The 18273-nt window shown below is 52.1% G+C and overlaps 1 protein-coding gene across 2 annotated transcripts in view; it reads left to right on the top strand.

Annotated features, from left to right (window-relative positions):
* The window catches only part of LOC105083055 (tyrosine-protein phosphatase non-receptor type substrate 1), a 43959-nt gene that overhangs the window by 13938 nt on the left and 11748 nt on the right, over positions 1-18273 (top strand). For both annotated transcript variants that reach the window (XM_074347038.1, XM_074347039.1), the window contains exons 3-6: positions 6185-6538; positions 12464-12784; positions 13362-13688; positions 15449-15559. In XM_074347038.1, the coding sequence (XP_074203139.1) occupies positions 6185-6538; positions 12464-12784; positions 13362-13688; positions 15449-15559 (1113 nt within the window). The remainder of the gene's footprint in view (positions 1-6184; positions 6539-12463; positions 12785-13361; positions 13689-15448; positions 15560-18273) is intronic.

Genomic DNA, 18273 nt, shown 5'->3' with positions numbered 1-18273 from the left:
TCAGCATACACACCCTCGTGTTCACTCATGTATATGCCGTTCCCATCGCACATGTGCCCTCCCTGCACGCACACCCTCTACACACACACACACACACACACACGCATGTGCTCATCCCACTCCTACACCCCTGCCCGCACACACATCCGCATGCTCCCACACACTCATACCCCTCCCAGACACCTATCTGTTCACACCTCGGGCACAGACACACCCTTTCACGCCACTGACGGGCTCACATCCACGTTCACATACTCTCCTATGCACAGTTCAAACCCCTTCTGGCCCTGTTCCCCTCTGATACACCCCTGAGCTGCACTGTTGCACGTTCCTACACACAAAGGCATCTTGTGCACACGCTCATGTGCATACACTCCCACTTGGTGCACCCATGCACACGTGTGCAAACGCTTGTGCTCAGCACATGTGCACACGTGTACGTACTCCCGCATCTGCCCTCTTGCACTCCTGTGTGCGTACTCCCATCCACACTCCTGACTACGCACTCACACAGCTGTCAAATCATAACTCAGAAGATGCCAAAGGTGGCACTGATGAGGTGCTGCCGTGTTGGGGGGATAAACCAGCAGCTCCCCGAGGATGGCCAGTAATAATTGTAGTCAGGGAAGGGGGTTGCTGAACACCGGGCACTGCCAGACCTCCAGCCATAGCCTCCCAGGTCCCAGGCTCCTTGAGTCTGTGGAAACCTGAGGGGTGGCCTCCAGCCTGTTCCCAAGGCCCCTGCTGTGGGGGCCTACCACTTCCTGGGGGCAGGCCAGCTCCCATGCGAGTAGCAGTGAGCACCTGTCAGGGAAAGGCTGGCTCCTCCTCCCCGTCCTGATGAGACAGGCTCTGGGGGAATCACAGCCAGAGATTGCAGTGGCCCTGTTTCCCTCCTGGCAAGTTTTGGTTCTAAGTTGATTTTTTTTTTCTATTAGAAAAACATCCATGCTTATTTTTTCACTTCTGATGAAATTGTTTTCATCTTTTCTTCATCTCAAAAACTACATGTGAATGTTGGAAAGAAAAATCAAAGATATCTTCCCAAGTCTGATGGTCAATTGTCAGTCCACGTCTCTCACACCCTCCTTGGCCTTCTCGTGGAAGACCCAGTAGATGGGTGGTGGGAGAGCAGGTCATGGGGAGGGGCAGGAGATGGGGTCAGAGATGCCAGCAGGAGTCCCTTGTTTAAAGGATTGGGGCTCATTCCAAGTGTAAGCATTGGAGTTAGTTCTTTAAAGTCTATCTTCTCCGCTCGTGTGCAGGCTCAGTGAGGCCAGGACCCAGCCGTTCAGCAGCCCTGAGCTCAGGGCCTGGTGCATAATAGATTCCAGTAATGCATCACTGACCGGCCCTGCGCTGTGGTCACTGAGTTCCTCTTACAACAAATTCCACCCACTATGCTGACTTCTTCCATTAGATACTCACTGGTTTTATTTCATTACTTTAATATTTTTCCAAAAGCAATAAATGTTCATGCAAAGAAAGAGAGAGGGAGAGAGAGACTTCAATATATTATTTACTATGAAGTAGAAAACTTGGCTTCTCCTGTGCCGGTCCACCCCAGTCCCATTTCCCAGAAGTAACACACCTGAATATCGTGGGGTTTATCATTCTGAGCCTTTTTCCTAGACAATTTGATTGGTCAGGCTGTAAATATTTACTGAGCATCTGCTCTGTGCCAAGCACTGCATCAGGAGCTGGGGAAAATAGCAGTGAACAAAACAGACAGAATTCCTACAAGGGAGGTTCATTCACGTGATAAACACACATGTAACATACACATTACATGTATAGATTTTTCTCATTACAAAATGGGATACTGTAAATTTTCTTTGATATTCATCCATTTAGAAAATCTGAAAATATCCAAAATAGAAGGAAAAAAAGAAAACCCCATCAGTTTTAGATTCATGATCCAAAGAGAGTTGCATTTTATAGTTTTGTATGGTATTTGCAGTGGTTTATTTATACATAGTTTATTTTATACGTACATAGTTTATACATAGTTTTAGTCTACAAAGTCACGATCATACTGAAAGCAGTTTTTCTTCTTTTTTATGGCACAAGTAACACAAACAGAAACCATAAAAGCAAAAGCCCTTGGAAGTCTACTCACAATTAATCACTGCTAATCTTTAGTATCAGATATACATTTTTGTCAAAATTAGAAGTTTGGGATCACACTGAAAACATAGATCAGTAACTGACTCTGATCTCATGATCTATTTCTGTGTCGATAATTATAATCGTTTCATTACATGTACACTTGATCATCACGTGGGTTGACCATCATGGCATCAGTCAGTCTCCTTTTCTTGGAAACTAGGATATTTCCAATTTTTCATTTTTATAAGAACACCTGAATGAATGAAGCAAAATGTTTGCACATATCTTTCGTAACTGAGTATGATTTTACTTCGCTTTTATTCACTTGTACTTTTAACAACATCAAAGTGTTGATTGCAGTTATCTTTGATGGTATTCTATGGGATTATTATTCTGTTTATACTGTTTTGTTTTTTCTAAATACTTTGCAATGAACAAATTTTATTTGCATAACCACCGTGTCATTTAAAATTATACCATGCAGAAATTTCCAGATTACTGCAGTTTTCATGGTGATGATTTTTGATGGCTACCTGTAATTCCATGGAGGGGACAGGCCACAGTTCACTGAACCATCCGGTGTCAGTGACCACTTGGGTTTTTCTCCAACTTTTATACAGTTCTTCTGTGGGAACCCCACACCATATTTGAGGTTATGTCCTCGTGAAACAGTCCAGCAAAGGCTGGTGAACATCTTTCATACCTATGGTCCATCCTGCCACACTGCTTTCCCGAAAGGATGTTCCCACTCTCACCAGCAGCGTGTGAGGCTGCCTGTCCAGCTTCCCTTCTCTCCTGGATACGGTTCTGGCCCCTGGATAGTCACTGTCTCTGCCAGGAGGGCAGGAGAGAGCAGGAAATGGGTTTGTCAGTGATGCCAGCGTGATGACCCCAAGCCCAGAACCGCAGGAGGGATTTTTTAACAAGCCCGCTTCCCAGAACAGAACCTGCAGAGAGAAAGAAAAGCAAGCGAGCGAGGGAAAAACTCTGCTGGAAAAACACACACTCACACAGATTAAAATAATATTTGGCACTTACGTCGCACTTTTAAAATTCTTCAAACGCTTTATAAACACTAGCTAATTAATTAAGCCTCCTAAATCTGGCTGCAGTTGGTGGAGAGAGCTTGAGAGGAGCTAAAAAAAAAAAAGGGGGGGGGTGGGTAGGGAGCAGCCCTACACCACTCCAGATTTTATTGTCGCCTCCCCGGGTGTGACTGCGGGCCTCCAGCTCAGCCTGGCTCAGCCCGCCGTGGCACCTCCTCTCCGGCTCCCACGGCTCCCGCACCAGCTGCTGACTCACAGCCCCGCGCCGTGGTATTGATATGGGTAATAATAACTGCCATTTATTACCGCGTCTGTGGGCCCGGCGCTGTCCCAGGCTCCAGGCTCGCGCCGTCTCCCAGATCTGCCTGTAGCAGCGCCTTAAACAGATGAGGAGAGAGAGGCTCAGGGAGAGGGTTTGCCTGGGAGCACGTGAAATCCTTCCTTCCTTCCTTCACTAATGTGATCACTCAACGTGCATCTATTGAGGGCCTGGTGTGTGCCAGGCAGTGTTCTAGGCAGGGGGATGGAAACAGTTCCTTGTGGATCCTACGTCCGGGGGAGGGTGTAGCCAGTGGTAGAGCATGTGCTTAGCATGTGTGAGGTCCTGGGTTCACTCCTCAGAACCTCCGTTAAAAAACAAATAAATAAATAAACCTAAATACCTCCCAACCACACACACACACAAAAAGTGTTGATACTATGCCCTGGTTGGGGGGAACCTGACAGTCCAGAGGAGATCAAGTATATAATAATGCATCTGGTAAGAATGGGAACAGAAACTATGGAGGCACTTATGTCCAACGTGTCACGGTCTGCAGTCATCACAGTCATATCCTGGGGGGTGACTTTGCAGAGGATGGAGTGGAGGCCCATGGAGGGCAGGTACTGAGCTGGCTTGGGGCGGGACCGTGCTCGCGCCCAGGCCTGCTGGCCCCATCGCCCCTGCTTCCTCCAAGCCGCATTTCCAGTTCAGTCTCCCATGTGGAATGTGGGCCCACTGGGAATGTTCCTGGCTGGATGTTCTTGGCAGCTGCTGAGCCACCTGGGATGTCTCAGGGTCCTGCCTGCCTCTGTGGGCCTCCTCCGTGTGCCTCTCACACACCTGGCCACCAGCTCCACCTGAAACTCTGCCCTCTGCGGACTCTGGTTTCTTCCCTGCACCATGAGGGTGGGGCCACCGTCACCTGCTGAGGGAACTGAGCAATCCCTGGCGTGGGAGTCAGGGCTGGGACTGTGGGCAGGGGGATGAGAGGCTGGTCCTGAAGCCCTGGGCTTGCCCGCAGTGAGGGCAGGCGGGAATCTGTGGGCCTCCCTTCCCTTGGATGCCCTGCCCCTTTTCAGCAGGTGGTTCCAGGCCATGGGCTGGTGGGCAAATTCACAGTGTCTCTCCTGCTCAGCCAGAGGCGAGGGGGCTGCTCAGGGCATCGGCTGCAACCCTGGCTGATGTCCAAGGCAAAGGTGGACTAGATCATGCCAAGACAGGGTCACTTCGTGACCAGGCAGAGGCCAGATGGCCTGTCTGCACCTCCACCAGGCTGACACAACACCGTGTCACTGTCTTATTCTCTCTTTTTCCCTCTGTCTCAGTCTCTCACTCCATCTCTGTCTGTCTGCCCCTCCCTCTGCCTATCTCATGTGTGTGTGTGTGTGTGTGTGTGTGTGTGTGTGTTTCTCCAAGGTCTTCATGATTGGTACTTTCTCCTCCTCAACCCTGTTCTGAATCGGGGCCCCAGCCGCACCTCCCCCTGAGCATTGGTAACACCTCTCACAGCATCTTCACCCTACCTGTCCACCTTCTTACTGTGTCCCCCTTCCCCCTATCTCCTGGGAGCCCCTGTTCATGTGTCCCAGTCCTCTCTAATTTGGGGCTCAGGCCCCTCCCCAGCACAGACCTCTAGGACCCCTTCCAGCTGTCCAGCCCTGGAGCACTTGAGGCCTGACCTGGGTCCAGCCCCTGTGTGTCCCAGCATCCAGCCCGGGCCCGGCCTGCATCTGAAAGGGTTGGTGGGAGTGAAGTTTGAGCAGCGGACTCATCCTCATTTATTCAGTGTGTGATGAAGCAGCTTCCCTGTGCCCCGCTTGGTGCTAAATGACGTCCACGTGGGATCTCACTTTCTTTTCAGAACACGCGAAGGGCTGGGGCGGTCTGCCCATCTTGTAGATGAGGAAACAGACTCTAAAGCAGTGAGAAACTCAGATCAGATGTGAATAAAAGGTGAGCCAGGTCTGAAACCAGGCTGGATGGCTCCAAAGACCAGACACTTTATTTTTGACACTGTCCCAGCCTAGACGTGTGGTCTGTTCCTACCAGGGATCCATCAAGACAGGGCCATAGTAACTGACAGATGAGGAGACTAAAGCTCAGGGGGCGGTAAAGGGACCTGCCCAAACTAAGGGCAGCACTCAGATGACGCGGTGCCGGGCAGGATGCAGCCCGGACACTCGGAAGGGTACCTGCAGAATCTTCTCGGTCGCCCAGGTGAAGCCAAGGTCACACAGCAGTCAGCTCTGAGCCAGGACTCGCACCCAAGTCCTCCTACTTCACTAGTCCACAGCCTGAACCAAACCCGGCTGCTGACTACGGCTTCCTACTCAGGGCCTGCTTCCTGGGCCAGACCCGGAACAGAATCCAGACTCTTAGTAGAGCCCCCCACGCACCGTGCTGCCACCTCTGGGCCTTTGCCCAGGCTGTTCCCTCTGTCAGGAACACTGTGCCCTTTCCTCCTGGAGAATTCAGATTTGGATTCAGAGCCCAGCTGAGACATGAGTCTTCTAGAGGAAGTTTGGGAGTGTAGACCTGCTCGCTGCCATGTCATTTACCCTCTCTGTCCCTCAGTTTCCTCATTTGTGTTGGGGTCTCACGTTACAGGCTCTTTGTGAGAGTCACATGCCATGGTAGCTGCGCTGGGTTGAGTTCAAGGCCGGCTCACGGTGCTCTCGGTCAGTGAAAGCTGCTGTTGGTAAACACGTGAGAAAACCTACCTGATCACATGAGGAGGAATGAATAACTACTCTGTGTTTCCCTCCAGGAGTGGCGGCTCAGGAGCTGCAGGTGATTCAGCCTGAGACGTCAGTGTCGGTCGCGGCTGGAGAGACGGCCACTCTGCGCTGCACCGTGACCTCCCTGATCCCCGTGGGGCCCATCAGGTGGTTCAGGGGCACAGGGCCAGGCCGGCAGTTCATCTATGATTTGAAGAAAAGCCACTCCCCCCGAGTAACAAATGCTTCAGACACCACAAGGAGAGACAACATGGACTTTTCCATCCGCATCAGTAACATCACCCCGGCAGATACCGGTGCCTACTACTGTGTGAAGTTCCAGAGAGGAAGCCCTGGTGACGTGGAGTATAAGTCTGGACCAGGCACTCGGCTCACTGTGAGTGGTGAGTACACGTGGGCTCCTCGTCCCCTGCTCTGTGATAAGAATACCCATCTCTCTTTGAGCAAAAGTAAGAATCAGGTGCAGCAGTGGGTGTTTATGTAATGATCTGATTTCATTCCTTGTACAGACCAGGGAAGTTGAGGCCTGCAGAGGTCGTGCTGTTTGCTGAAGGTCCCACGGCTGGTAGAGGTGGGAAAAGTCTGGAAGCCCAGGCTGCCTGGCTCCACAGCCCTTGTCTCTTAAGTCCCTTCCAGCCCTTTGATTCTAGGGATGAGGGAACTGAAAGTCTGAGTTACTTGCTGCATCACAGGCCAAACCTCATTTCTTGCCTCCAGAAAGTGCTCCCCTCAGTGCAGCTGAGTCTTCACTTTATTGAGCACTTACTGAGCACCTACTGTGTGCCCGGCCCTGCTCCAGATGCCATGGAAGCAGCAGTGACAAAGCAGGAAACCGCTCTTCTCCCAGGAAGCTTATGTCTCTTCCCTTCCAATGAGGAGAAATCCATCCAGGCCAGGGAAGGGCGGGGGGAGAATGTGTTTCTTCATTTCATCCTCAGAGACAGCACACTGAGAAGAAATAACTAAAGGCACAGATTCAGTGTTGACTCTGATGGCCCTGGTTGGAGGAGGTTCCCAGAGGTTTGGTGTTTGCTGGGAAAACTCTCATGTGACTCAGTCACTGAAGGCTTCCAGCAGAGCTGGCTCGTCTCAGAATGTCCTGACCCAGGGAAGAGGTTCCCCATGTGACTGTCTTAATCGCTGCCCCATCAAGGTAACAAAAGTGCTCCTTTAGGGTTTTCTGCCAGAGGCCCAGGATCCTCATTCTAACTCCTGAATCCTGGACTGTCAGGGCAGGAAGGACATTTAGACACCAACTGCCCTGCCCCCCACCTACGGTTGGGGAGCCTGAGGCCACGAGATGACAGGGGCCCAGACCACAGTCGCATGGCCAGTGCGTGAGGGGAGCCTTCCGGAACCCAGTCTGACCGAGGCCAGGCTCCTTCCTGCACTTGTTGGACACTGGCTCCACGGAAGAGCCTGGCACATAGTAGGTGCTGATTAAAAGCTTGTTAGACCAAACCATTGAACAGGGAACATTTCTATCAGTTTCTCAAAGGTTCAGAATGCCCGTCTCATTCAGACTCTGAGGACATAGGTGAGTGGGGACCTCTCCCAACTTTCAACCACATGATACCAAGTCTAGCATTCCATCTCAACTGGAGCTGCCCCTTCCTAGAGCTGCCCATTGTTTCCACAGCTACAGAAACTGCATTGGATGGAGATCGCATCTACTGTTGATGTGTACTAAGTTGTTCCCGATGTTGGGCTATTAAAACAGGGCTGCAGTGGATAACCTTGTCCATGCATCACTCTACTCAAGGGGGAAATACCCACTGGAAGTGGCATTGCTGGGTCACAGATTATGTGCATTTTAATTTGTGGATATTGTCAGATTTGTCTTCTAGACATGGTACAATAAAGTCTAACTAAATCCTGCAACATAGGCCAGGAAGGTGGCTTTTGCAGATATTACTAAAGTTCCCAGATAGTGCATCCCTTCCCCAGCTGATGGCAGCTAGTAACCAGCTCCACCACCACTCAGACCTGCTGCCTCCCAGGAGACTGTCATCCTTTTCCCCAAGCCACCTGCCAGGGCGATTCCCTGGATAAGAAAGGAGGGAGGCAGGAGGGGCCAAGGAGCAGCAGCCTGTCAGATACTGAGTCTTCCCCCTGGCATTTACTGCCTATAACCAGCAGTCTGCGGGAGAGGCCATGTGTGCCCCTTTTACAGATGAGGACATTGAGGCTCAGAGAGGGGACCTGGCTGGTGAGCAGGTAGGGGAGCCAAGATGGAACCACAAGCAGCCTGACTCACACTCAGCTCTCTGCATAGCTGATGTGCTTGTCAAAGTGGGGAGAAAACTCCACTGTCTCCTTTTGTATCTTGTATTGTTCTGTTCTCAGCAATAAGCATTTTAAAAAGTCCTATATGAGAGATGGGGCTAGCTTTACAACCCATACCAGACAGACAGACAGACACTGCAGTGTCTCCTGACATCCTGAACCTGCTCCTAGGAGGCAGGGCTCAGCGCACTCAGAAGCCCCAGGAGTCCTTTTCTCCCTGTTGCTGTGATGTCGCCCCTTCGCTGAGCGGCCTGCGGGAGCAGCTCCGGGAAGGGGAGCGAGGACAGAGCAGAGGGGCCGCTGCATCCCAGCAGCACCGGGCACGCCCACTCCTGGCCCCGCAGACTGAGGATGGGGAGGGGGAGGTAGTTCCTAGGGGATGCTGGGATCCCCGTGTGGACAGAGTTCATATTCTAGACTCAGGTGTCAGAAGCCCGTGTCTCCCCCTTGTTGCTACAGGGTCCCCAGGCCTGGGCCCTTGGAGGGCACTCCTCCCTATCCGTGATTGAAGTCAAAATCTCAGAGGGAAAGGGGGAGGGTGGTGGTCAGTGTTAGGGCTCCTGAAGGTGGGCGCCTGCTCTGTTGATGGACATCAAAGCTTGGAGGTGACAGGAGGTACTTCTGGGACACCGAGTGGGGTTTTGAGGAGACAGTCCCTTCATTTCTCCCAGCCTCGGTTTTCTCATCTGTAAAATGGTGATAACAGGGTCTCCTTTTAGGAGAGTTGAAAGGATTTGAGGCCCTCTGTCTGAATCACCGGCACAGAGTAGGCATCTCCCTGAACAAGTGTTATTTCAAGGCTGTGACCCAGTTCCCTTTGCAGGGCTTACTGGCCTGTAGAAGGATGCCAATCACACCAACTTTGCAGGATGTCCTGAGGGTACAATGAGCCTGGTGACAGAGCAGCCTCTCAGTGAGCCATGGCGTTGTCCCCCGAGGCTGTGCTCTGGGCAAGTCTCAGTTCCCTCTAGTCCTCAGTTTCCCCACCTGTGAGATGGTGGTAATCTTGGCTGCCTTTCAAGGTCTGTGATGACTGGAGAGGATCTAGAAAGCCCTAGATGGGGTGGGCTAAGGTGTCACTGAGCCTCAGTGCACAGTAGTTGACCGCCTGGGCAGAGCCCCACTGCCTGGGCTCCCATCCCAGCTCCGCCAGGTCCCGGCTCTGGGATCTCGGACGCGTCCCTCCCCACATTGGGGCTCGGGGGCCTGGTGCGTCCCTGTCAGCACCCACCTCCCAGAGCAGCTGCAGGGGGTGAATGGGGGATCCATGTACAGAGCTTAGAGTAGAGCCCGGCACGGAGTATGTGTTCCACCAGCGTTAGCTCTGATGTGCCGAAGCCGGAGGCCTCAGATGGCTCACTCCCTCCGGGACTGAGTATAACTGGGGTTGGATTGGGGCCGGGTGCTTTCCACCTTGGCTGCCCATCAGAATCACCTAGGTAACGCTGACACTATCCCCAGCCCCCGTCCCCACCCTAGAAACCCTGGTTTAATTGGAGACACGTGGGCCCGGGCAGCTGACTCATTAACTCCTGCAGGGGATGCTGCCCACAGCCCGGGCGGAGAAGCCCTGGGCTCCGTGTTCTCTGAGGTCACAGGCATAGCTGGGCTTTTTCCCTGACAGAGGCGGGTCCCCGTGGTGCCTGGGTAGCCCAACTCCCCAGCCGTTAGTAGCCCAAGAAAGTGAGTCCAGTGGAGTGGCAGGCAGAGCCCACCCCCGGGAGCACGCTTTCCCTGAGCGTGGCTTCCTGCCCTCTCCAGCCTCAAGGAGGGGCTTGCCCAGACCACCCTCAGCCTGGAGTTTTGTCGATGGGGAGACCTCCCCAGCTTTAGAGACTTGTGTCTAAACAGGCGCTGGGATCCCCGCAGACACTTCCTGCTCAGCCCAGAGCTCTTGCCTCAACACACCAACGTGGCACTGATGGAATCTCTCCTCCCTCCTTTCAAAATGCCTCCAGCTTTCTGTAAAGAGCGAGTAACCAGGAAAACACCTGTGATCTCACATGTGTTGAGAGCCAATTCCCCAAACTTGTTTTCTGAGGGGACTATTAAAAATAGGGGGAAAATCATAATTTGGTGTTTCTCCTCCTTTTTTCATGTGGATTTTACGTGGCAGCTGCATGGAGCAGGATTTGAGACTCTTCTTGGTGCTTCCATTGAGCTTTTGTTTTGCCTTCTTACCACCTAAGGAATAGACAGGTAGTTTCAGAACTAGGAATGACCAGATCACGTGATAACAATCACAGGTCTTGTTCACTAAGCACCTACTGTACACCAGGCTCTGTGTTTTACATACATCCTCACTCGTCTGACTAGGTTTGTCCAGAATCAGATTTTGAGGCTCAAGGATAAAGATCAGAGACCCTAAAATCAATCAGCCCTGTGTGTGCTGAGATGAGCTCCGACCTTTCCTCGCTGGTGTCCTTGTCCTTGCGTCCTCCCTGAGCCTCGTCCTGTAAATGGGACCCCACTTGGGCACCCTTCTCAGGGCGGGTGGAGGGAACTGAAGAGCTGAAGGTCGTGGGTGGATCAGCCAGCCTCAGGCTGATCGCAGCTTCTCGTCCTTTTGGGGGCATCCAGAATGCTGGTGTTTTTATGACTTCACATGTTCAAGTAACACCCTCTTACTATATCCTTAAAATGTTCCATGAGTTTTAGGAAGCCTGTTAACTATTGACAAATGCAAATATTTATAATATTTGCTGTCTGTCGACTTTTGACTTTTACAGGCAATATTGGGTAATAATGAACAATTTGAAGACACCCTATAGGAACTTCTACAGGAAGAAACTGTGCTCACATTTTTTTTCTCTTTAACGGAGGCACTGGGGATTGAATCCAGGACCTCATGCACGCCGTACACACCGAGCACGTGCTCTGCCACTGAGCTATAGCCCTCTCCCTGCACCCTCACTTTGATTCTCTGATTTGTGTGTGTTTTCAGGACACGGGAGCTGCTTCTGCCTGCTTCACGGGCCTGTGTCTGTGTCTCTTCTGACTTAATAACAATTAAGAAATTAACCACCTCTGCTTTCTCAGCTCTCAGTGACCTTTGCTTTCAACTCAAAACTGACCCAAGAGAAGAACCCAGATTCAGAAAAACATCCCTTCACCCTTTTCCTTTGAAATTCAGGGATTGGCACATTTGTCCTACTGGAATATTTGTGGAGAGAATGAAAACTATGGAGTAAATTAATAAATACCTGAAGGGAGAGCTCTGGATATAAATACAGTCCAGGTTGAAGAGAAATCTTTGTTTAGTTTTGTGAAGCATCTTGATTTTACTCACAGCAAGGATGCTTCCACTGCCAGACTGAACCCTCACTGCAACCCCAGGAAGGACAATGCCTGCTGTCCCGTTTCACAGATAAGGAGCTGGGAGGGGCCCCGGCCACATGTCTCGTCTGCAGCCCAGGATGGTCCAGCATCCGTGGTGGTCCCGCCCCACCCCTGCTTCCCCTGCACTTACTTCTGTAAACGCTTCTCTGATGGGAGTTAAGTTTCCCAGGGGAGCCCAGCTAGGAAGAGTTAATAGGAGAGTGGCAGCCATCGGGTCTTTTGTTCCTGTGCCCAGATTGGTGGGAATTTACCTGGCAGAGGAAAGAAGGTGGACTTTGAACTCAGGCCTGGAAACCATATTGGCCCTGGCCCTGACTCAGAGCTCACCTCTGGGAACCTGTGTGTCTCCTCAGATGAGGATGAAGACACTGCCTTCCGAGACCTAATAGAAGGATTAAAACATAATATATGTAAACGTTCTTAGTGGGGAGCGTATAGCTTAGTGGTAGAGCGCATGCTTAGCATGCATGAGGTCCTGGGTTCAATCCTCAGTAAACTAAAGAAAAAAGATGAAAAAAAAATTAAATAAACCTGATTATCTCCCCCTGCAACAAAATTGAATTGAAATAAAGTTGAAAACAAAATCTTAAAAAAATATGTGAACGTTCTTAACTGCGTCGCAAGCTTATCATTAGTGATGATAATGACAATTATGTTCATTGTTGTAAATGCTCCTTTTGTAGCCAAACCCTCTCCTCCCGTGGTATCAGGCCCCACCACGAGGGCCCCACCTGAGCAGACAGTGAGCTTCACCTGCAGATCCCACGGCTTCTCCCCCAGAAACATCTCCCTGAAATGGTTCAAAAACGGGAATGAGATCGCAGCCTCCCAGACCAGCGTGGACCCGGAGGGAGACAGCGTTTCCTACAGCGTCTCCAGCACAGCCAAGGTGGTGCTGGCCCCGGGGGATGTTCGCTCCCAGGTCATCTGCGAGGTGGCCCACGTCACCCTGCAGGGGGGCCCTCCTCTCCGTGGGACTGCCAACTTGTCTGAGACCATCCGAGGTAGATGTCCCTCACACCAGCCCGAGCCCACACCTGCCCCCAAGCCCCACCTGCTCCTCCCCCTGCTTTTGGCTCCAGGCCTTGAATTGCCTGGAATTGAATTCCTGACAGTCCTTCCCGACCACCAGGCACCTCCATGTGCTGGTCACTCACTACTGATTTAATGGCAGCTGCCAGGTGACACCTGCCACGTGCCAAGCACTGTGCTCAGCAGTTTCCTTTACTTACAACAGCATCTCCAACTACTGAGCACCTATTCTAAGCCAAGCCCCTAAGTGCCTAAGGATTTCACTTACTTGGCTGCAGTTATTATATTCCAACTGCATGCCAGTTGCTTGCTGATTCCCCACATTATAACCCTAACAGGAGCAACCAGTCCTTGAGCACCTGCTGTGTGCCCTGCACGGTGCTTAGGATCTCATTGATATGCAAATTGCACACTCAGTGTTTGAGCACCTGCTGCATGCCTGGCTCTGTCCTCAGGCACCCCCTTGCTGGGCTGGGAGCTGCTCTCCAGCCCCTGCCCTGTGACCTCTCTGTTCCACAAGGTCAGAGCTCCTGCCCTGTGCTGTTTCAGTTCCGCCCACCTTGGAGGTCACCCAACAGCCCATGGCAGGGACCCAGGTGAACGTCACCTGCCAGGTGAAGCAGTTCTACCCCCGAGACCTCCAGCTGAGCTGGGTGGAGAACGGAAACGTGTCCCGGATAGAAACGGCGTCAACCCTCACGGAGAACAAGGACGGGACCTTTAACCGGACGAGCTGGCTCCTGGTGAACTCGTCCGCCCACAGGGGGGAGGTGCTGGCCTGCCGGGTGGAGCACGACGGGCAGCCAGCGGTCAGCGCCAACCTCACCCTGGAGGCCTCTGCTCCCCAGAAGGACCAGGACACACATGAACACCCTGGTGAGGCCTCCACTCCAACTCACCTGACTCTTAACTTTTGTTTTTAATGTTAAAAGTAGTAACTCATGCTTATTATAGAACAGTCTAGAAGTCAATGGATACAGAATTTTAAAATGAGCTCCCTTCCCCCAAATCCCACACTCCAAGAGTACCACTGGTAACAGTTTGGTACATTCTTTATAGATCTTTTGAATTTAATAATTACACATTAAAGAAAGGAAGCAGGGAAGGAGGGAGAGCATCCTGTCCTTTCTCTTGCTTTCTTCTACTAGCAAAGATCACGGTCACCGTTCCCCATCTGCCCGCCTCCCTCCGCCTTGCTCCTTCCTACCTCTGCCTGGCCTCGCTGGCTGCCATCGCAAGGGTGCCCTACTGGGAGCGGGGCCGGGGCTGCAGGGTGTCGGTGGCTTATCGCAAATATAATCAAGGCTGCACTAAACATCCTGGGACGTATTCTGTTACACATGCAGCTACTTCTGTGGGATGACTTTCCAAAGGGCATGTCTAGGCCAAAGTGCGTGCCCGTGTGAGAGAGTGACAGGTGTCAGGGTGTCATTTTCTCAGCCCCCTTCCGGCCTGTTGTTGGTGTTATCTCTCTTCTTTTTCAAAATGGCAGCACGTAGTTGGTGTCTCTCTGGAAGTTTCCATCACCTGAACCCTTGTACGTAGCAGACTCTTTGAATGGATTAGCGTAGAGGCCATGTCCTTCCTTCATGCATCCTTCAAGGGAACAGCTCTGAAGAAGCCTTGGGGCCATTGTCAGGGTGCCCTTGGATGTCACCAATGGCTGGTGTTCACAGGACGAGCCTTGTGCTGGGAGGCAGGCTGTGTGGACCCACTCTGGCTGTCACAGTCCTGGGGAGCTTGGACGAGTCAGTGCCTCTGTCAGGGCTGCTCTGCCTGCCCCTGGCGGTGTTGAAGGAGACGACCCAAGCTGCCAGGACCCTGGCTGTCTCAGCATCGTAGCTTTAGGGCTAGGCACAAGGAATAGTAGACACTCAAGGAATACTTTTAGAAAGGACGAGTGAGATGGTTGATTGGTTAGTTAGTGAGGTAATCCTCAGAGCTATCCAGTGAGGTAGAGATTATAATTGGCCTCAGTAACATGTGAGGAAGCCAATATGTGGAGAGGGGTTTAAATAAGCTTCTTGGGGTCACACATGAGGGGCATTTATTGGAACCTGCATTTCTGCAGCTCAGAGCCCTGCCCTCTTACGTAAGATCCCCTCCCTGTGCCCCGATGCCAGCCCCATCCTCACTGTCTCCAATCCAAGTGTCCTGGGTTCGGCACTCCCGTGTCCAGGTCCCGGACACAGACCAGTGCACATCTTTGGAGCTCTGCAGAGTCCAGTAGCACGACCACTGTTCCTCACCACCCCTTCCCGCTGTGCGTGTGATGCCTTTTTGGAGTTTTGGTAGACCTGTGTCACCAGGGCGGCAGTGCCTGGCTCACTCAGATGAGGGCGAACAGGCTTCTGTTCCTCGGGAGGGAGACTCCCGCCCACATCCTGCAGCCGGGGCTCCTCCATGGCCTTTGGCAGCACATCCCTCCTGGCGTCTTGGCCTGGTGTTTGTGCTGCCCGTGGGGGACCCTCAAGGGGAGGTGTGTGCAGACCCACGAAGGTGCCCGCGTGGCCCAAAATGTCTGAGCCAGAGGTTCTCAGTTAATGATGCCTGTCTCGTAGTGGAAAGGGACAGTGGGTTTTTATCTTCTTTGTTTTACATCTCCTACATGACGCCTCTGTTTTGTGTGGTCCTAGACAAGCCTGACAACTGGCACAGTATCTTTATCGCGGTGGGCGTGGTATGTGCCTTGCTGGTGGCCCTGCTGATCGCGGCCCTCTACCTCCTCCGAGTCAGACAGAAGAAAGGTAAGTGGATTCCCCGCTGCCTCCCCAAGACTTTGCCCCTGGGCTGTCCTTCCCAGAGGGGGAGGCCTCTGCTTTGGGCTACATGTAGCTTAAGCCAGAAGGACATCCAGTTACTCCCAGTAACAAGTCCAGAGGTAGTGGTGCCAGGGCTGTGTGGCCCCTCCACCAGGCTGGGATCTGGGTGGGCCCCCCACTTGGCCTTCCCCTTGTGGTTGCAAGATGGCCATCACTGCTCCAGACCTCACATCCCCATGGGATTGCTACCGAGGTGGAAAGCAAGGAGCTGCCATGGTGGTGAGAGAGTCTCAGGGAGGAATAGTGTTTCCCAGGGGCCCCTGGCAAACTTCTGCTTCCCTCTTACCTGTCCAGGCTACATGCCCAGCCCCCGGCAGGAGGCTGGGAGGGAGCAGGGATACCAACACTGGCCTCCAAGGCCTTTGGGAGGATTTAAATGGGTGATTCCGGGTACAGTGTTTGGAAAGTGCTTGGCATACAGCAAGTGCTCAATAAATGTTAACTCCTGTCATCAGTATTGTACATGAGCCCAGAAACAAGAACCTCCTCCCTGGAAAGCTCTCCTCATAGTGGCAAGGTGTGTGGCTTTTGACTCCTCAGCAGGGACGTACAAGTTCAAATCCAAGACATTGTCCCCTTGTTTGCATGCATGTGGGTGAGTGTGGGTGTGTCTGTGTGTGTAGGGGGGATGGGTGTGTGTAGTTGTTGCTGTGGCCAGGCCTCTGACTTTGGAGTCAGTTGAACCAGGCCTCCAGACCCTTGTATATACTCTATAAACAATCCTTTTGGCCTCCACGAGCCTCAGTTTCTTCACCTATAAAATGGGTGTAGCAGTGCTGGCCTGGGAGGATGGTTATGAAACCAATAAGCCCATATGAAACAGCAGCTCTGACACATTCTCAGACTCGAAAAAAATACATGTCCTCTTTCCCACTCTTGGAGGAGACAATTTTAAGCCAGTGTTTCTGAAACTTATTTGGCTACAAGTGATAGAAATACATTTCATGCCTCACCCTAATGCACACACACATCCCATATATAAAATTGGAACTCTGATATTTTCTTTTTTGTCATATTTTATACTATACTCTCTTTAAAATGCTGGTTGTCACCCACCACGTGCCGCAGCCTGCAAAGTGCTGTCCTGAGCTACGCTTCTGCACCCGGACTTGCAGGCTGAGCTCGACAAGCATGCTGTGCATCAGCCCTCCGGCACCCCCTCTTCTCTGCCCCTCGAGTTTCCCTCCCTGCTGGGCTGGCTGGAAGGACTGAGCTTTAAGCTCCCGTCCAGGAGGGCTGCTGTCAGGCCCCCCACCTCTGGAATCTGGACAAGATTCTGCCTACTATGTGGTTTCCCTAATGTTCCTAGAGCACCCCCGCCGACACAGGAAGGACTTCTCCTTCGGTGGGGAGGCAGGATCCCTTGCTCACCAAGGGTGACGAGCCAGCCCTTTGATGGAGCATCCATAGTGTCAGTGAAACCCCAGCTCCCTTTGGAGCCTCACCCCTGGGCACCACGTCAGGCTCTGGCACATGTGAGCTCATTAGTGTGGGCAGAGGCATCGGCAATTTGTGTTCTGGAGGAGGAATTGGGGGTTGAAGAGCTTCAGACGCCGGTGAAGGCCACCCCAAGTGGTGGGTCTGCTTGTGTGCAGAGGCCATCTCTCAAACGTAGGCTCTAGTGACAGTGACAACTAGCACTCACCTGGCTCTTCTGATGTGCCCGACACCGTTCTCACCACAGACCTGACCCCACTTCACAGATGAGAAAACTGAGGCATGAGGAAGTTGTAAAACTTGCTTAGGGCCTCCCAACTGGTGGGTGCGGAGGCTAGGATTCAAACCTGGGCAGTGGTTCTCCAGGGGCCATGTTTGAGACCGCTCTGCACATCCCCTCCCCCCAGTGAGACACCTCTTCTCCCTCATTGGTCCCTGGAGGGGACTGTTCATCCTCTACCTTAGTACTTGCAGTGAAATATCCTAATTTCAACTCTGTCACTTACCAGCTCTGTGACCTGATGGAGTCATCCAGTGTCTTCAGTGTAAAATAGGGGTGATCACTGTCCCACCATTGGGTTCAATGTGATGACTTGTGTCCCAGCACTTGACAGCCCATCAGCCTGCATTCAAATGTTAGATGCTGAGCTTCAGGCTTGCTAACTGGTACCACTCACCTAAAACTCCAGTACTGCCCGGGCACCAAGCATTCATCTGGCAGTAAGCATTCTTGCATCGTGGCAGCCTCCAGCCTGTTAAAATGTGGTGCAGAGCACATTCGCCAGTGCTTGTTGCTTTTTAATTACAATTTTACAGCAAAATGAGAGTCAAATGGTGGCTGAACCCCAGTGGCTTCTCTGTGGGATGCCCCATATCACAGGCCTAAAATCTCTGAGCCAGATGGACCTTTTCTTTCCTCCCAAAATCCTTTTTTGGAAAGTGGTGGGATGCAAATGAATGTCCAGCCCAACCCTGTGAGTTAGAGCACTGAAATCCAAGCTCAGAGAGGTGAAACGAGCCACCCAGGGTCACACAGCAAGTGAGTTGGTGTCAGAAGTGGGATTCACTCTTGCTCCCACCTAGTAGTCCTGTTAGAGCCTGTTCTCCAGCAGTGAAGGGCCCTGATGGGGACCCAGGCTTGCTGAAGGGTTTCAGGTAAGGTGTGTGGTGGATGGAAGTGAGGCTCAGACAGCGGTGGGGCA

Source organism: Camelus bactrianus, chromosome 19, assembly GCF_048773025.1.
Source record: "Camelus bactrianus isolate YW-2024 breed Bactrian camel chromosome 19, ASM4877302v1, whole genome shotgun sequence".
NCBI classification, from domain to species: domain Eukaryota; kingdom Metazoa; phylum Chordata; class Mammalia; order Artiodactyla; family Camelidae; genus Camelus; species Camelus bactrianus.
This window is presented reverse-complemented; position numbering and strand designations above follow the sequence as displayed.